The 17,899-nt window shown below is 39.7% G+C and overlaps 1 protein-coding gene and 2 long non-coding RNA genes across 4 annotated transcripts; all 3 read left to right on the top strand.

Moving 5' to 3' along the window:
* Window positions 1-4,199: 4,199 nt before the first annotated feature.
* LOC111954310 (uncharacterized) lies at window positions 4,200-17,403 on the top strand. The gene is made up of 5 exons (XM_023973935.2): window positions 4,200-4,347; window positions 15,664-15,896; window positions 16,439-16,568; window positions 16,724-16,821; window positions 16,907-17,403. Exons 1-5 carry the CDS (start codon window positions 4,288-4,290, stop codon window positions 17,043-17,045), a joined length of 660 nt encoding a protein of 219 aa, XP_023829703.1. The 5' UTR covers window positions 4,200-4,287; the 3' UTR covers window positions 17,046-17,403.
* Window positions 5,649-8,622, top strand: LOC111954316 (uncharacterized). Of its 2 annotated transcripts, XR_002875967.1 has the most exons (6): window positions 5,649-5,966; window positions 6,058-6,627; window positions 6,711-7,427; window positions 7,768-7,859; window positions 7,974-8,071; window positions 8,159-8,622. It is a non-coding gene; the product is annotated as an uncharacterized lncRNA (long non-coding RNA). The 2 variants fall into 2 exon arrangements; XR_002875966.1 differs by having other exon boundaries at window positions 5,649-6,627.
* Window positions 10,528-15,491, top strand: LOC139023228 (uncharacterized). Its single transcript, XR_011474368.1, has 3 exons — window positions 10,528-10,894; window positions 13,266-15,249; window positions 15,405-15,491. It is a non-coding gene; the product is annotated as an uncharacterized lncRNA (long non-coding RNA).
* Window positions 17,404-17,899: the final 496 nt, after the last annotated feature.

Genomic DNA, 17,899 nt, shown 5'->3' with positions numbered 1-17,899 from the left:
GAATAATTTAGGCACCCCAGGGGGCAAATAACAAAATATTACATTCAAATTAAATATCCTAATATAAATTAAAATGTATGGAATTCAAATACAATTTCTGTTGGCACTGAAATCTCTCCATAGGGGGGCAACTCAAATATTTTGCCTAGGTGGTGGGGGGGCTCCAATCTTTTGTTGTTGCTTTGGGCCCCCAAAAGTCTAGGGCCAGTCCTGCATGCCCTGAATAACCCAACCTGCCTAACATTCACAATTCTTCCCACTATCAGTTAATCTAGCAGGAAGCTCACCTTGTGACAATTTGGGAGGGAAATGGGGTTAGGCTGTCAGCTGATGTTTTTGGGTTAGCCAACTCCTCTGTGTGATAGAGTCTAATAACATCCGTTATTAGACAGTGGCAATGCGGAACACTAATGATTATGAACATGGTCTTTTGCCTGCTAATGCCTGCAATGCAGTGAAGAAAACGATATGACAACAATAACGTCTAATGTAACTGGCCCCTCTAACAGTACAACTGGCCCCAGCTTGGCCCCCCTAGTTGAAATGGTCTAGAACCGCCACTGGATGTGACAATGATTTTTAGAAGGGTCGTTCCACCAATTCGGTGCCATTTAAGAATTGTAAAAATTATAATAATTGTGATTTAACCAAATGTTTACATTCTGTCATGAAGAGCACATGTTCAACTTCATAAAAAACATGTTTTGCCATCTCAAGAGGTTAAATTTAAAAAAGTACCTATGAAGTGCCAAATAAAGTAACGGTAGACTGTAACAGGTTAATGATTTCATCTTAAATCAGCCATAAATTCTCTTGTGACAGGGGAAATGGAAGCTTGTTTTGTGCAACAGGAGTGGCAATAGCTTCACCCCAAAATCATAATTGTTAAAAAAAATTGCCTGTRGTTCTATGTGGTAAAGGGTTGGCAGATTATTCTCGACCCGCTCAGTTTCCCACCAGAAAACTGCAGAAAATTGCAACAAGAGTAGAACCAGCTCACCTGCTTTTACAGCATGATTTGACTATTAGGGGTTCAATGTTTCTATTGAAAAATGTTATTGAAACTCGAGTTCCGTTCACGTAACAGGGTTGACCTTAAAATGAGGGACAGACATAAATTAATCACTAATCACATGAAATAAATAATAATCTTCAGAAATTACTTTGTCAATTCAACAAAATACAATCGCTTTGAGATATTCTGCGGTTAAGTGTGTTAAAATCTTCCTAGAAGTCACAGTGTGCATGGCGTGACATGTCAAAATGCTGAATTTTGGCACTTTAGCAAGTCTTTACTGGAATGGAAAATCTGATTGATTGAATTCTCCATGTGGTCTACAGTAAAAGGCACGTCATTTAATATAACAGGCTTTTCAAATTCAATATTGGTGCACAATACCAAAGGGAKGCAAAAGGCACTAATTTCCTGGAACGACCCAGAGGTGTTGGCTAGAGTGCTCAAGTTACCTGCCATACCAGGAGTTGGGTATCAGGAAGAACTGGTAGTTGATGTCTGTTCCTCATCAGTAGAGTGCACTATATTGGAGCTATAGCTTGAAAGATGAGGGMTTTTTTTAACCACAAAGTACTTTTAGAGGTGCTTTAAGAGAAATGTAAGGTTGTAAGGTAGATGATTTTTGGGGTAAATTGCAGTGAATGTTGCTCTTTCCAAGTTATAGATTATAGCAGTAATAGTGAGAGAGCGAGGTAAGTGACTAGAATAGCCTTATTAATGCAATTGTATGTCTTTATTGGAAAGAAGACTGACATGCAATACTTACATTAACACGTGTTTATATTTCAGGAGATGTCATTGTAGTGACTGTAACTTGTTTTCCAACTTCTTGATTATCAGGCGAGTTATTAAGTGAATAAGTACAAATCCTACATTTTACACAATCACGTCATAAGCTTTACTAAAAACAATGTATTTTTTGTGTATCAGAAAAGTACCTGTTATGAGCACTGATGTTCTGGTGACAACTGTAGTACCACAAACTGCAGTAATAGCCAGTTTAATTATTAAACCATGCCACCCTTGGAAGAGAATAAAGTTATTTGGTATGCACCTGACCTAAGCTGTCAAACTGTGATGGCAGTAATAGCTAAGTGGATCTTCAACTCAGTATAGTACAGCAGAAATCCCCAACTGAGATTTTCGACTACTTCGACAAACACCTACTAGAGGAGAACCCTCAAAAAGCATTTACTATGATTGATTTGTGTTTCGACAATGAGGAATACCGCCAGAGAAGCATCACATGATATCTAGATATCTGTCTTGAAGATGCAAGGACACGTCTGTCTAGAATTCCTCAGGGAATCCTGAAGTCAACAGTAGTAAGAAACTTGCATTTAGTAGTGTGCACAATGACAGAAACACCCAACAAGGTATCACTTACCATAATTCCTAAACTAGTGGAGCTGCTTTCTAGTGAGGAACTAAATGCTGATGTACAACAGTTGCTGTTAATTGTTACAACACTGTATGTAATCATACAGAAGACAAAAGACAAAGATGGCTGGAGCAAGTCCTTCCTTACAACATTACGCAAAGCTATTGTTCRTTTTTTGCAGAAAGAGTACACCTTGAACATAAAGGTCTACACCTATGGGTTGCTTGCAGATCTGCTTTCATTTCATTATGTCCCTAATATCATTACATCACTGGGAGTCTGAGGAATTGCTTAGTTCAGTAAGAATGGGGATGGACGAAAACCTGAAACAAAAATTGAGTAATCTAAACATGTCTTTAAAGAGACCATTTATTGTTTCCAGCTCAGCAAGTGAAGATTACAAAGATGGTATTTTCTCAGAAGTCAAGAAGAAGAAGAAAAAGAAGAAGAAGGAGAAGCATGACATGTCAAAAGACAAAGAGAGTACTGGAACCTGTAACACTTCATCTACCCCTGTTGAGGAATCTGGCCTTGATGAGTGTTCAAGTGTGAAGCRGTTCCAACCCACCATTGACACGTCACCATTACAGGGCAAATGGCACAAAGTCAGCAAGCGGTGGGAGACACAGTTAGAGAAGCTTGCCAACATGGATGAAAGTAAAGTTTATAAAGTAGGAAACCTTACGCTTATACATGATGATAATTACTTTCGCATAGCAAAGGGAAGTGATGGAACTGAGGTCTTCTTGGGCCTGAGGGATGATGGCACTGAAGTHGCAGTTAAGAGAATGACCAGGTCAAACTATCAAATTCTGAAGAATGAGGAAGGATTTTTACATCTTCCAGAGCTTGACAGTACCTGTATTGTGAGATACATGGACTTTGCGGAAAGACCGTTTTTTTTGTTATCTTTGTCAGGACCCGGTTACGAACTCGGGTCTCCGGTGTGAGAAACAGTCACTTAGTAAACTGAGCCACWAATAGTCGGCAGAACCCAGAAGATGAGGCAGACACAGCAGTACTAGAGACGGTGGTTTAATAAAGTAAAAAGGAAAAGATCTTCAGGCAAAAAATATAAATCCACAACGTCAAAAGTAATTCCAATTTAAAAAATGTATATCCTCCAAGACACAAGGAAAAATCAACAAAGTGGTAAGAACAGCAGGGAAAAAACAAACCTCAAAAGAATAATCAAAAATAAACAAGAACAAAACCAGAGTACCTCAAGAAAATCCAACTAGAGAAACAAATGTTCACAGCATGGCTGGGGCTGGGTGCTAACATACAAACACAGAGCAAAGAACTGAGGAACACTAAGGGTTTAAATACTTTCAAGGGAAATGAGGCACAGTTGCAAATAATAACTGGAACAAGGGAAAAAACAAAAGGGTCAAAAAAGCACAATGGGGGCATCTAGTGACCAAAACCTGAACAATCCTGGCCAAATCCTGACAATCTTGCTCTTCAGCTCTGTGAATACACTCTGGATGAATACATTAATACATACCTGTCCAAGGACGACACTCATGCCCTGATGAAAATCACTCAAGAGGTGCTCCGCAGTGCTCCGTGTCCTTCATTGTCCAACTACCAAAGTCCTTCATCGGGATATCAAACCTCAGAATGTTTTGATAGGTGAGAGATACAATAGTATTGCACAGTTAAGCCTTTACACTCTAAATCTTATACATGTTTTTCACCATTATGTGTTAACAAAATGCATATGCAGTATTTTAAAGTCATTTTATAGTACATATACTTATGAAAAGCATGATATTGTGATATTATTTATCCTTTACAGATATCAAAATTGGCAGATTTTGGCATAAGTCGCAGATTGACAGTGTAACAAACAACTCTATACACAATCCCTGTAGGAACAAAATGCTGGATGGCCAAGGAGACGTTAGACAAAAAAGGCTCTGGATATAAGAGGAGTTCTGATATACAGGTTGAGCAACGTGAAGATAGAATAAAGATTATTTCCTGTTTGTAGAGCGATGACTGAATGATTGTTGAAATTTCAGGTGGCTGGGATGTTGGTATACTACATTGTTTCTGGTGGACACCACCCCTTTGAAGATTCACTTGGTGATGAACTTGAACAGAATCGAAACATAATCAAGGGGACTTACACACTAGAACATGTGCCAGATGAGGTGACAAAAGACCTCATTGAGTGGATGATCAATGAAGACCCTGATGAGAGACAAATGTATAAGAAGTCTGTGCCAAGACTGGAAGGCAGTTGTATTCATGATCCAGCTCGGCTTTTATTATGAAGTAATAAAAGTATATTTGAACTCACATGCTCCGGTATTTGTGAAATATGATTGACCAAATATTTCCACGACATACATTTTAAAAGTGCTGAACAAATAGTTATATTGACTATGTCCATCTTAGCTCGCTCATTAATTTCTTAATAGAAATCATGGATTGCCTCTTATCTGCTTGTTGTTCCCTTGTGCCATAGTTTGTACATCTCAATTGTCAGTAGAAACCACATTTGTTTAAGCGAGTCAGCCATATCAGCTATGTTTTTTTGAAATAAGTAAATGAGGCTGAATGAACTGTTTCGCTGCCAGACAAGGCTCCACTGATACCCTGGTGTATCAGTGGTAAGGTGTTGGGACTGCTGTTGGGACTCTGTTGTTGGGACAGCTTTATGTACCGTTTCTGGGCACAGTTTGTCACTGTTATAGTGCAATTCATGTTTTGTTTACTGTTGTGCTCTGTACTGGCTTTGCTGGCATGCATCCCACATTTTTTGTTTTGTTAGGCCCCACCAAGATTTACATGCTAAAATCGCCACTGGTTACAATATATAACTTTTTGGGCAACCTCACCAATTTCACATATAACTGTGAGTTATAGATCTGTCATTCTTGTTGAAAGCCAGTCTAAAAGCAGTAGATCTGTTCTATGTGTACTTTCTATGCTTCACGTTCTTAAGTTTTGTTTTTGCGTCTTTTACTTAGAACTTATAGCCACTTTGGCTTCATAAACCACCAGAAGCTACTGTTTACCACAAAGAGTATTTGATTCTGTCTCATCTCCGCTACCTTTGTCACGTCTACTCCTGCTCRTCCCCTCCAGTGTTCGACATCGCTGGTATACCAACCACGGGTCCTGGGAACCATCATTACGCTCACCTGTGCTTCATTAAGCACACCTGTACTCCATTACCTCACTTATTACCTCCCCTTTATCTGGCACMCCCTTATGTTCTTTCCCCCAGGCAGTATTGTATTATTTTGTTAATGTCAAGGCGCTATGCCGTATTGGTCCATGTTACTTGCTATATTAAACTTACCCCCTGCTTCTCGACTCCCAGCATCTGGGTTACAGAATACTGCCTCACAAAATGGAAGCAGCAGACGGTCGACGAGCAGGGATACCTGCTTTGTCAACACCACGACCAGCTGGCACAACTGGGGACGGCTATGGAAGAGGCTCTTCGCAGTGTTCAACGTCTCAAACATATCTGAGAGGTGTTGCCTTCAACTAGTGGAGGATACTCTACAACCAGTCAAGCCAGCAAACCAGCCTATTCAGCAAACTGCGCAGGTCAGTGACGTCCCTCCCGGATAAATATGACAACACCCCGTTTAAATGCTGTGGCTTCTGACTACAGTACTCCCTCCACTTTTCGCACCAGATGGGAGCTCCTACCACCGAGAGGTTCAAGGTTGCCACGGTTATTTTTCTGCTGACTGGGTGGGCATTGCAATGGGCCATAGATGTCTGGGGTAGAGGAGCTGGATTCGTATGAGGGGTTCAAGGCTCGGTTCAGAGGTATCTTCGATCATCCACCGAAGGGCAGAGTTAGTGCAGACAAGTACGGAGGACCAGACGGCTGCCGAGCATGCGCTCACCTTCTGGACAGTAGCAGCATCCAGCGGCTGGACTGTGCGAGGAGTTTCAGACGGAACTGGCCTGCCGAGATGACAACCTCTGCTTGAAAGCACTCATTGCGTGGCCATCCATTTGGATAACCTTCTTCGGGAGCATCGGCTCTCTCCCTCCCTCAGTGAACACTTTGGATCAGAGCCTGAACCCATGGAGGTAGGGGCCACTTGCCTCCCAGCGGCGGAGCAATGCAGACGGCGATAGCTGGGGCTCTGTCTATTGTGGTCAACGAGGGCTTCTGCAGTGTCCGATACGGCCCAACTCGGGATCCACAAGAGTAGAGGGATGGTCACGTGATCTCTATCCTCCTGGGGCAGGTGTGAGTATCCCCTCCATCACTTTCTGCCAAACCCTTTTTGGTGGTGATCACACTATTTGACTGTCCATGTACTGTTTCTYCAGATAGTGGATTCCTGTGCTGTGGGGAACTTTATTGACCAGACCCTTGCCACCTCAACGTCACCTCATACCCGCTCTCCTCTCCTTTCCTGGTTCAAGCCCTTGATAATCAGCAATTAGGTTCCGGGACCATCAGACACATCAAACCACTCACTGCGCCCCCACGCAAATGTATCGACCCTCTGTCGGTGGCTGAAAACCAGGCCATGGATGAGTACATCCATGAGGCGCTCCAACTAGGTTTCATCCGCACGTCCACTTCTCCTGCGTCGGCAGGATAATTCTTCGTGGCCAAGGATGGAGGGTTACGCCCATGTATTGATTAGAGGACTCGATGAAATCCCCACCAACTACCGTTACCCTCTCCCATTGGTGCTGGCAGCCATCAAAGAGCTCCGCGGGGCCCATTTTTATTTTTTATATATTTTTTWAAACCAAAAACGACCTGCGGAGTACATACAATCTCATCTGCATCTGGGAGGGGGATGACTGGAAGACAGTTTTTAGCACAGTTTCTGGTCACTACGAGTGTTCCAGGCATTAGTCAACGAGGTGTTTCGGGACATGCTCTGACGCCAGGTAGTCGCGTATATCGACAACATCCTGATTTACTCGGCTACCTTGGAGGATCACATTGCGTGGATGAAAAATGAAGACCCTGATGCGAGACCTACAGTGGAGGGAGACCCTGAATCATCCCTCCTTCTGGAAACCACAGAGGTGAAAATCATTTTTTGTCAATTGAAAAGTTTTATTAGTATGACACTGTGTATAATGGGTAATAATAATTAACCACATTTCATACATTGCATTCAACACACAAACTAAAGCTAAACATAAGGACAACATTTAGGATCAGGATTCCAGTAACAGTGACTGACAGTGACAGAATGATAATACTGTACATGCATAATGAAAATAATTAGTTAATAATATTCAGATGCATAGGATGCTTTAACTTGGATAAAATGAGAGACAATGCTTAAGTACATGCATTAAACTGAGTACACAAAGTATATGAATGTATAACTAGACATTTCTACTGTACATTGTCTTTCAGGAGAGTTGGGAATGAGAGGTCGGTAAGTGTCGTGATGCTGACCAAGAGCTTCTAGAAGTGCTATGGAGAGAACCTGTCAGTGGAGATCCAAGGTGAACCAGATGTCATTTTATATAATATATATTAAAAGCGTGGGAGTACCCTCTCCCCTGGCAGTTTGTAGAAAGCTGAGGCTACACAATTTACAGATTGTTTTGTGTTCACAGCTGCCCTCTGAATTGATGAAAAAGATGGATGGCAYAKAGCCCTACCCTGAGAACATGTTGGGGTTACTACGTTTCATACGCAACCTCCATGAGCACTAGTAKGTAAGACTAATGTTTTTCCCAGTACTTAAAAGTTTCACTGTCTTACCATTGCAGGTGGCTGAGTTTTGTTTCTTTTTCTGCAGTGCTGAGGATTTAGAATCGGTTGACCTAATGAAGATGTTCCCTGATCTCTTTGGATGCGTCTAGATGTTGGCCAAGGAACGGGGCTGGAATTCAAGGCCTGGTCCGAAAAACGTGTTTCAGAAAGATCTAAGCTCATGATTCTGAAACGTAAACTGTCGTATGACTTATTGTAATAATGTAATACTGTAATACTTTTGTAGCTAGACAGTGATCTTAACTGTCTCAAGAACATTTCATATTCTATATTTTCACTGATCTAATATCCATATGATTTTAACAAATCTTACATGGTTATATCCTACATATTATGGGAGTTCATATGAAAATACAGTACTCAAAGCTTTGATAAAGGTAGTGATAACTTTTTTACTGTCTTCAGTTAAGGTATACAGGATTTGTAATATGAATAATCTGTATGAGATTTATCAAGGATGTCTGAATCAAAGTATTAACATCCTATTTATATCTGTTTTGCTTGATATGAAAATGGTCTGCCCAAGACTGCATTGAAACATAATTGTATGTATCAATTCAGTGATATATCAATTGTGATGCTCTTGTGGAGAACTGAAGGTTACAAATGTAGTGTTGATCATGAACATTTTTTTATTTTTTATTAACCACCCTAAAATCTTAATGCACCTCTCATATAATAAAGGCTATCGAAGAGCAACAGAACTGTCATTTTGACACACCCAGACATTCCCGCCCACCTGCAACAGCTGCTGGTGTAGAGTAAAAAAACTATAGCATGCAGTAGGAACAAAATATTGTCCTCGTTCTGGTATTAAGCCACAATAAGCCACACGTCCAGCACCAGCTCAACCACAAAGAAAAACAGACCTCAGTCACCAGGAATTCTGAAAGGGTAGTGGACCTACTGTCACCTGTGACGCCAGGTGGTCCCTTATCCCACCCGATTAGATGACAATCACCTCAAAAGGTGGAAGTCGCACCATTCAGGTGAATGTGGTTGACATGCTGTGTTAACCTAGGTAGGAAACAGTTTTTGACATTTTAATTTTCAGTACTTTTTTTGCGGTGTTTGGTTAATTTCGTATGCAAATAATGATGTATGTCCTATGTAGTTTGTCAAATGCAGTGTTCCTGCTGAGAGATGGAGTGGATGAGAAGCGAGAACATCTCATCTCATCTTCATGTATGACATTACGTTTTTTTTATCTTCAGGGCCCAGCAGGAAAGTGGAGATAGAATAGCTGTTGCTAAGCTTATGCTTATGCTTTGTTTTTAGAATATTGGTTCTGAAATAATATCCTATTGGTGAGCCAACTGGTAAATACAGAGGGTCTTTTACTTCATTTTTACTTAGTTATAAGGAATTCTTATCACTTTACAAGGTCCCTGTAACACCTAAAGATTTTGCAATTGTTTTAGATGCCATTCCCTCAGGTGTTACTTTATTATTCAGGAACGTGTCAAGACCTGACCCTCAGAGCCTACCTTCCATTGACCCTGTTGACTCAGGGAAAGATTTGTTTCTCTTTTGGTCCATTCAACAACAGAGCGATACGAACCTTGTTGCAGCAGGATGCTGTATCTATACCTTATGTCATGCCTTATTGGAATGGATTTATTGATAATATCTGTTGGAAAAAAGTTTGGATGTTGCCACACACATAACTACTTAACTAAATTAAGGAAGTTTCCTTTAAAATTATTCATAAATATTATCCTGCCAACCACTATATGAAGAAGATTAAGGAAAACATCAACTCAAATTGTTCCTTTTGTAATGACCACCCAGAAACAGTGGCATTTTTGGCATTGTGTTCATGTAYGAAAACTGTGGCAAGACATCAGTAGATTTATAATTGAACACATTTATGAAGATTTTACACTATTGTGGAGAGATGTAGTGCTTGGATTCTTTACCTACGATAGAAATAAGCTGAAACATTTTTATATAATTAATTTTATTATTCTTTTGACCAAATTTCATATTCACAAATGTAAATTTACAAACAAAACACCACATGTTCTTACCTTACAAAAAGAAATTGAACTGTATTTTAAGACAATGAAATACTCTACTAACAAAAAAGCTGTTAGAATTGTAAGTGTATGTATGTCCCTTAAGGTCCTTGTGTAATGTGATATTGTATCCCCTAGCCCAATTGTCCTTTGTATATTATTTATATGTACTTGTGTTCCCACATGTACTTCCGGTATTGATTTGTTGTTAATAAAAAATACATTAAAAAAAATCCTTTGTATATTATTTATATATACTTGTGTTCCCACATGTACTTCCTGTATTGATTTGTTGTTAATAAAAACATATATATAACATTTTTCAAATAAAAAGTACATTAAGGCCGGCTCAACCTTCCCCTAACCCGGACGACGCTGGGCCGATTGTGCGTCGCCTCGCAAGGGTTCCCGAAAGTCTCGCGATGTTGCGTCACTGCGTTTACAAACTCTGCTTTTGGGCTTCGCCACTTCTTCTCTGATTTAAGGAAGAACCGTTAATGTCCGTGTTTGAGGGTCATGTTTAGAAGTGATAGATTTTGTCAAATTAACCTTCTAGCCGTGTATTATAGGCAAATTGTGACTGACTGTTTAACAAATAATAAAGAGTCGTTACGTATGATGCAAGGTGATTTGTAGATCAGTCAATCAACAGTCGCTTTGAAGCTCTCGAACGCGGCCGATGTTATTTCCGCATCAGTAGAGCGGGCACTAACTTCAGCCTTTCTCATCTAAAGAACTAAGGGGTATGTACTTTTTAATTTGATTTTTGAGGCTAATGGCACAGTCCAGTGAATGTTGCTCTTTCCAAGTTATGTTAGTGGAAACAACAAATCCTCCGTATTTGAAACTATTAAAATTATTATTTCCCAAAAGTCTGTCAACAGTACTTTAGTCAGGTAAACCACCACACATTTAGTTGGTATGCACCAGAGCTGTCAAACTGCATGTTTTATTGAGTGCCACAGTATGACTCATAAAACCCGGAAATCGTTCCAATCGTTTTTTCACAATTTATTTTTCCATCAGGGGTTTTAAAACTACTTCATATAAGGTCTGTGTTTCGTGTAGGCTTACCCTGGGGTGGCACATCGATAACCGCGCAAATCTCTCTCGGACGTGGTAACTTTTTAATAAATATTTAGCATAGCATTTRTTTTTTMTWGTAAATTGAAGCGAATACACGGCTTATCAGAACGTCACGCCAAGGTAAGCCTACACCAAACACACAATTAATTCGATTTTTTTTTGTAAAATTCAAACAGTTGTGTTTCAAACTGAAAGTAGACGGCCCTAAACCCTCAGCCCTTGGGGGAGTCCCCGCGGCTATATTTGTCGTRGGTTCAAATGATTAGCCAAAGCAGGGAAGTTTGCAACGCAAGCCCCTGTTTTTTAATGGGGTTTGCGAGTGTACATTTATGTTCACATCGGGGCTTGAAACGCCCCATAATTCAATTCGCGATGATTGTACATCCGCGAAGAAAAGTATCGCCAAAACTTAAAAACTCTACGTCGATATGAAGTCAACATACAAGTGTAAGTAAAAACGAATATAAATAAGTTAGAAATTATTGTGCTACTAATGCACACACGTCTCATAAAAGTAATGCATTTTTTGTTTGGTTAGCTTTTGGAAATTGTAGAAATAAAAACATTTCCTTCTTCAGAAGTAGCTAGGCAGGCTAACGTTAGCTAATTATTTTGCTAGCTATCATACAGTAGGCGTATATTAATAATTATATAGTTAATATAAGTAGACATGCAATCATAATTGACTGTAGCGCATATAAAGCACCTGCAAGCTACCGGTGACTGGAAACACAATCATCGCGGGATGAACAAGTGAGGAATTTCCGAGCAAGGGCAGTCAAATCATTCCTTAATTTTTTTAATTTATTTAAATTTATTAACAACAAATCAATACAGGAAGTAAATGTGGGAACACAAGTGTATATATAAATAATATACAAATGACAATTGGGCTAGGGGGTACAATATCACATTACACAAGGACCTTAAGGGACATGCATACACTTATTATTCTAACAGCTTTTTTTGTTAGTAGAGTATTTAATTGTCTTAAAATACAGTTACATTTATTTTTGTAAGGTAAGAAAATGTGGTGTTTTTACCTACTTCCTTCCTCTCTTGCCTGGCAAGTGTATACTCGTCAGACGTCATGACACGTCATTAGAAGTGTCCATTTAATATGTGGGCTGAGGGGATAGGGTGTGTCTTTTAAGTGTTTGGAACGTAAGCAATGTGAAAATGAATGGCCGAAAAACGGTTGGAACCATTTCCGGGATTTTAAGGTATTATGACGCTTCCACTGTGGCAGACTATTCGAGAAAACAGTACAGGAGTTTTTTTATTTATGTATTATCCTCCTAATGAACTCCACCCAATTGCAATGTACAGTAAGTACACTCTTAGAAAAAAAGAGAGCCTAAAAAAGGGTTCTATATTTAAGCAACAATGCTCGAGGAGGTGTGGTATATGGCCAATATTACACGGCTAAGGGCTGTTCTAATGCGCAACGTGGAGTGCCTGGACACAGCCCTTATCCGTGGTATATTGGCCATATATCACAAACCCACGAGGTGCCTTATTGCTATTATAAACTGGTTACCAACATAATTAGAGCAGAAAAAATMWATGTTTTGTCATACCCGTGGTATACGGTCTGATATACCACGGRTGTCAGCCAATCAGCATTCAGGGCTCGAATCACCCAGTTTATAAAGATCCTTATAAACTGTGTGGTTAAAACCCTGAATGCTGATTGGCTGACAGCTGTGCAATATCAGACCATATATCGCGGTTTACTGATGTCAACTTTGTGAACAGAGTCCCCCATGGTGGCGGTGTGGATATGGAATGGGCAAGCATAAGCTATGGACAACAAACAACTGCATTTTATCGATGGCAATTTGAATGCACAGAGATACTGTGACGAGATCCTGAGGCCCATTTAAATTTGTTGCGTTTATGTTTTTGTTCAGTATAAGTGTAGATTAGATATAAAATAAAAGGTCAGGCCTACTATATGTCCCAGAATTATTTGTATTTTTTAATTGAACAGTTCACTATACTCACCACATTGCTTTTCTTCCTCAGATATCCCTGCGTAGATAAAATCGTCAGGAGTTATGGAACACAAGATTGATTTTCAAGAACTCCTGGCCAAACTGGTTATCTCAGAGCCAACAGATCCTATTATAAAGTGCATTATTAATAATAATCTGGAGAGGCTGAAGAAATTGATTAGAGGCAAGGACATCAATGCATTGTACCCTTGTGTTGAGTTACAAGATGAAGTAACCCCTTTAATTGGCTTTGCCTGTTGCATTTTTAAATCAGGAGATTTGTACATTTCTCTGGGAAAAGGTGCTGATCCCAACAAACCATCAAAGAGATATTTAGCAACTCTGCATTATGCTGGACTGCGTAAAGTTCCAGTGAATATAGTGACAACATTACTGGAAGCAAAGGCAGATCCAAATGGTCTAGCAGAACAACCATTCTTTCCACTTCAATTAGCACATGACAAGAGAGATATTGTGAAGGAGCTTTCAAATCTGGACTTTAATGTGGCTAAATCATGGCGTCCATCCTGCAATTGATCAGAAATTGGCCACAATAATTAGAAACTTTGCTGAAGAGAGCGAGTTCTTTTCCAAAATCAAGCTTTTTTTACATTTTGCACAAGCAATAAACAAACATCCCCAACAGATGTTTTCAAGCACTATGATCTTCACTTACTAGAGAGAACCCCAAACCCACCTCACTATGATTGACATGTGCTTTAACATTGAAGGTGCAAATGAAGACGAATACTTCCAGAAAGCCATTAAATGGTTGAACGACTCCAAGAAACTAGTTTCCTATGTTGAAGATGTAAGCAGACGTCTGTCCACAGTTCCTCTGAAATTTAGGGCAGGTGCATTGAAATCCTTATATGAGTTGTTTGCGCCATGAAGGAAATACCTAATGAGGTGTCACTTACCCTAATTCCTGAGTAGTGAAACTGCTTTCCTGTAAAACAGAAGATTATCTCGTGCCATTGATCATTGTTACGCTCTATGGCATCACACAGAAGACAAAAGACAAGCATCATTGGAGTAACTCTGACCTTGAGAAAATATGCAAGCACATTGTCCCTGCACACAGAGGAAGGGTTATCCCTATGAATTGAAGATGATGCCTATGCGTTGCTAGCAGATCTTTACACATTTAGTTGTGTTCCTGGTTACCTCAGCTCTCTGGGACTGACTCTGGTACCTGAAGGACTACTTAACTGGGGAAGTGATGAAAACCTGAAAGTAAAGCTGAGAGATCTTAACAGGTCCTTAGACAGACAACGTTCTGTCGCAAAGTCAACATGTGAAGATTCAAAAGACAGTCATTTGCAGAAACCAAGAAGAAGAAGAAGAAGAAGATGATGAAGAGGAGAACGGCAGAAAAGCAAGACCTACCAAAAAAAGAGACAGGCACACAAGAAAATAATACATGTTTAGCCTTCAATACTTCATCTACTGCTGTTGAGGAATCTGGCTATGATAAGTGTTCAAGTGTGAAGCCGGTCCACCCACCACTGACACGTCACCATTACAGCGCAATGGCACAAATCAGCAGGCGGTGGGAGACACAGTTAGAGAAGCTTGCCAACATGGATGAAAGTAAAGTTTATAGAGTAGGAAACCTCACTATTGTAGATGATGCGAATTCTACATAGCAAAGGGAAGTGATGGAACTGAGGTCTTCTTGGGCCTGAGGGATGATGGCACTGAAGTGGCAGTTAAGAGAATGACCAGGTCAAACTATCAGTTTCTCAAGAGTGAGGAAGGATTTTTACGTCTTCCAGAGATGACAGTAGCTGTATTGTGAGATACATGGACTTTGCGGAAGACAGTTTTTTTGGTTATCTTGCTCTTCAGCTCTGTGAATACACTCTGGATGAATACATTAATACACACCTGTCCAAGGACGACACTCATGCCCTGATGAAAATCACTCAAGAGGTGCTCCGCAGTTTAAGTGTCCTTCATTGTCCAACTACCATAGCCTTCATCGGATATCAAACCTCAGAATGTTTTGATAGGTGAGAGATACTATAGAATGCACAGTTAAGCTTCACTCCACTAAATCTAATACATGGCTTTCATCTTATGTGTTAAAAATCCATTGCAGATATCTATAAAGTCATTTTCAGTATCTATACCTATTGAAAAGCATGATATTATTATCCTTTTACAGATATCAATGGAAATGCAAAATTGCAGATTTTGGCATAAGTCGCAGATTGACAGTGGAACAAACAACTCCATACACAATCCCTGCAGGGCAACCAAAGCTGGATGAGCCGAGGAGACACGTTAGCACAACACAGGCTCTAAGGCAATAGAGGAAGTTCTGATTATCACAAGGATGGAGCAACGTTTGATAGATAGAATATAAGAATTCATTTCCTGCTCCTCCTGTAGAGCGATGGACTGAATGATTGTTGAAATTTCAGGTGGCTGGGATGTTGGTATACTACATCCTTTCTGGTGGACACCACCCCTTTGAAGATCCACTTGGTGATGAACTTGAACAGAATCGAAACATAATCAAGGGGACTTACACACTAGAACATGTGGCAGACGAGGTGACAAAAGACCTCATTGAGTGGATGATCAATGAAGTCCCCGATGAGAGACCTACAGTGGAGGAGACCCTGAATCATCCCCTCTTCTGGAAACCACATAGGTGAAAATCCTTATTTGTCACTTAAAGTTGTGTGTTAGTATGGCACCCTGTATAATGAATAATAATAATGAACTTTACTGACTTTATTGTCCCCATGGGGAAATTTTGTTGCAGTGTCATGTACACGTTTAAATAACTAAACAAATMAACAATACAACTTTCATAAGTTACAACCAATAAAGAGAGTAGCCTGCTGGRCTTACTGGGTCGATAGGAACATTAGCTCGAGCTATTTAGGAGGGATATCACACCACATTTCATACATTGCATTTAACACACAAACTAAAGCTAAACATAAGGAGATAAGGACAAAACATTTAGGATCAGGTTTCCATTAACAGTGACAGTGATTGACAGTGACACAATTATAACGCAATGATAATACTGTACATGCATAATGAAAATAATTAGTTAATATTATTCCGATGCTCTAGCTTGGGCAAAATAAGAGACGATGCTAATGTACATGCATTAAACTATGAGTACACAAAGTACATGAATGTGTGACTAGACATTTTTTACTGTATACTGTTGTCTTTCAGGAGAGTTGAGTACTTGAGAAGAATTGGGAATGAGAAGGAGGTCGGGCAGTATAGCGATGCTGACCAAAAACTTCTAGAAGCTCTGAAACAAAGTGCCATGGAGAGAACCTTCTGTCAGTGGAGATCCATGGTGAGCCAGATGTCATTTTATTAAATGTATATACCTGTACATGTATATTAAAACATGTATACACTAATGCAAAAGKGTGGGAGTACCCTCTCCCCTGGCAGAGAGTGTAGAAAGCTCAGAGGCTACACAATTTACAGATTGTTTTGTGTTCACAGCTGCCCTCTGAATTGATGAAAAAGATGGATGGCAGAAAGCCCTACCCTGAGAACATGTTGGGGTTACTAACGTTTCTACGCAACCTCCATGAGCACTAGTAAGTAAGACTAATGTTTTCCCCGTACTAAAACGTTTCACTGTCTTACCATTGAAGGTGGCTGAGTTTGTTTCTCCTTCTGCAGTGCTGAGGATTTAGAATCTGTTGACCTGATGAAGATGTTCCCTGATCTCTTTGGATGRGTCTACGTGTTGGCCAAGGAACGGGGCTGGAATTCAAGGCCTGGTCTGAAAAACGTGTTTCAGAGAGATCTAAGCTCATGATTCTGAAATGTAAACTGTCTGTCATTTGAACTGATGAAATAGGAACTATTGTAATACTTTTMACTTTTTGTAGGTAGAGCCAATGATTTTAACTGTCTCAAGGACATTTTATATTCTATATTTTCACTGATAGATCTAATATCCATATGATTTTTACAAATAATGATCTTACATGGTTATAGCCTACATATTATGGGAGTTCATACAAAAATACAGTACTCACAAAAGCTTTGATAAAATGTAGTGATTACTTTTTTTAACTGTCTTCACTTAAGGTATATAGGATTTGTAATAATATAAATGATCTGTATGAGATTTGTCAGGGATGTCTGGATTAAAGTATTGACATGTTTTTTTATATCTGTGTTTTGCTTGATATGAAAATGAGGTCTGCCCAAGAGTGCATTGAAACAATTGATATCACTGAATTGAGTAATACAATGGAGGAGCTGTGACGCCCTCTTGTGGATAGAACTGTGAAGGTTACAAATGTAGTGATGATCATCAAAAGTTTTATATTAATCGAACACCACAATAAAATGTTAATGTACCTCTCTCAATATAATAAAGGCAATATAGAACTGTCATTTTTTTGACACACCCAGACATTCCCGCCCACCTGCAACAGCTGCTGGTGTAGAGTAAATAAACTAGTATGCAGTAGGAACAAAACATTGACCTCTTTCTGGTATAAAGCCACAATAAGCCACACATCCAGCACCAGATCAACCACAATGAAAAACAGACTTCAGAGTCACCAGGAATTCTGACAGAGGGTAGTAGATCTACTGTCACCTGTGACTACATTTAGGTCCCTTATCCCACCCGATTAGATGACAATCACCTCATTAAAA

The sequence above is a fragment of the Salvelinus sp. IW2-2015 genome, linkage group LG3, assembly GCF_002910315.2.
Source record: "Salvelinus sp. IW2-2015 linkage group LG3, ASM291031v2, whole genome shotgun sequence".
Classification (NCBI taxonomy): Eukaryota; Metazoa; Chordata; class Actinopteri; order Salmoniformes; family Salmonidae; genus Salvelinus; species Salvelinus sp. IW2-2015.
The sequence above is the reverse complement of the archived record's forward strand: the minus strand, read 5'-3'. Positions and strand labels throughout refer to the sequence as shown.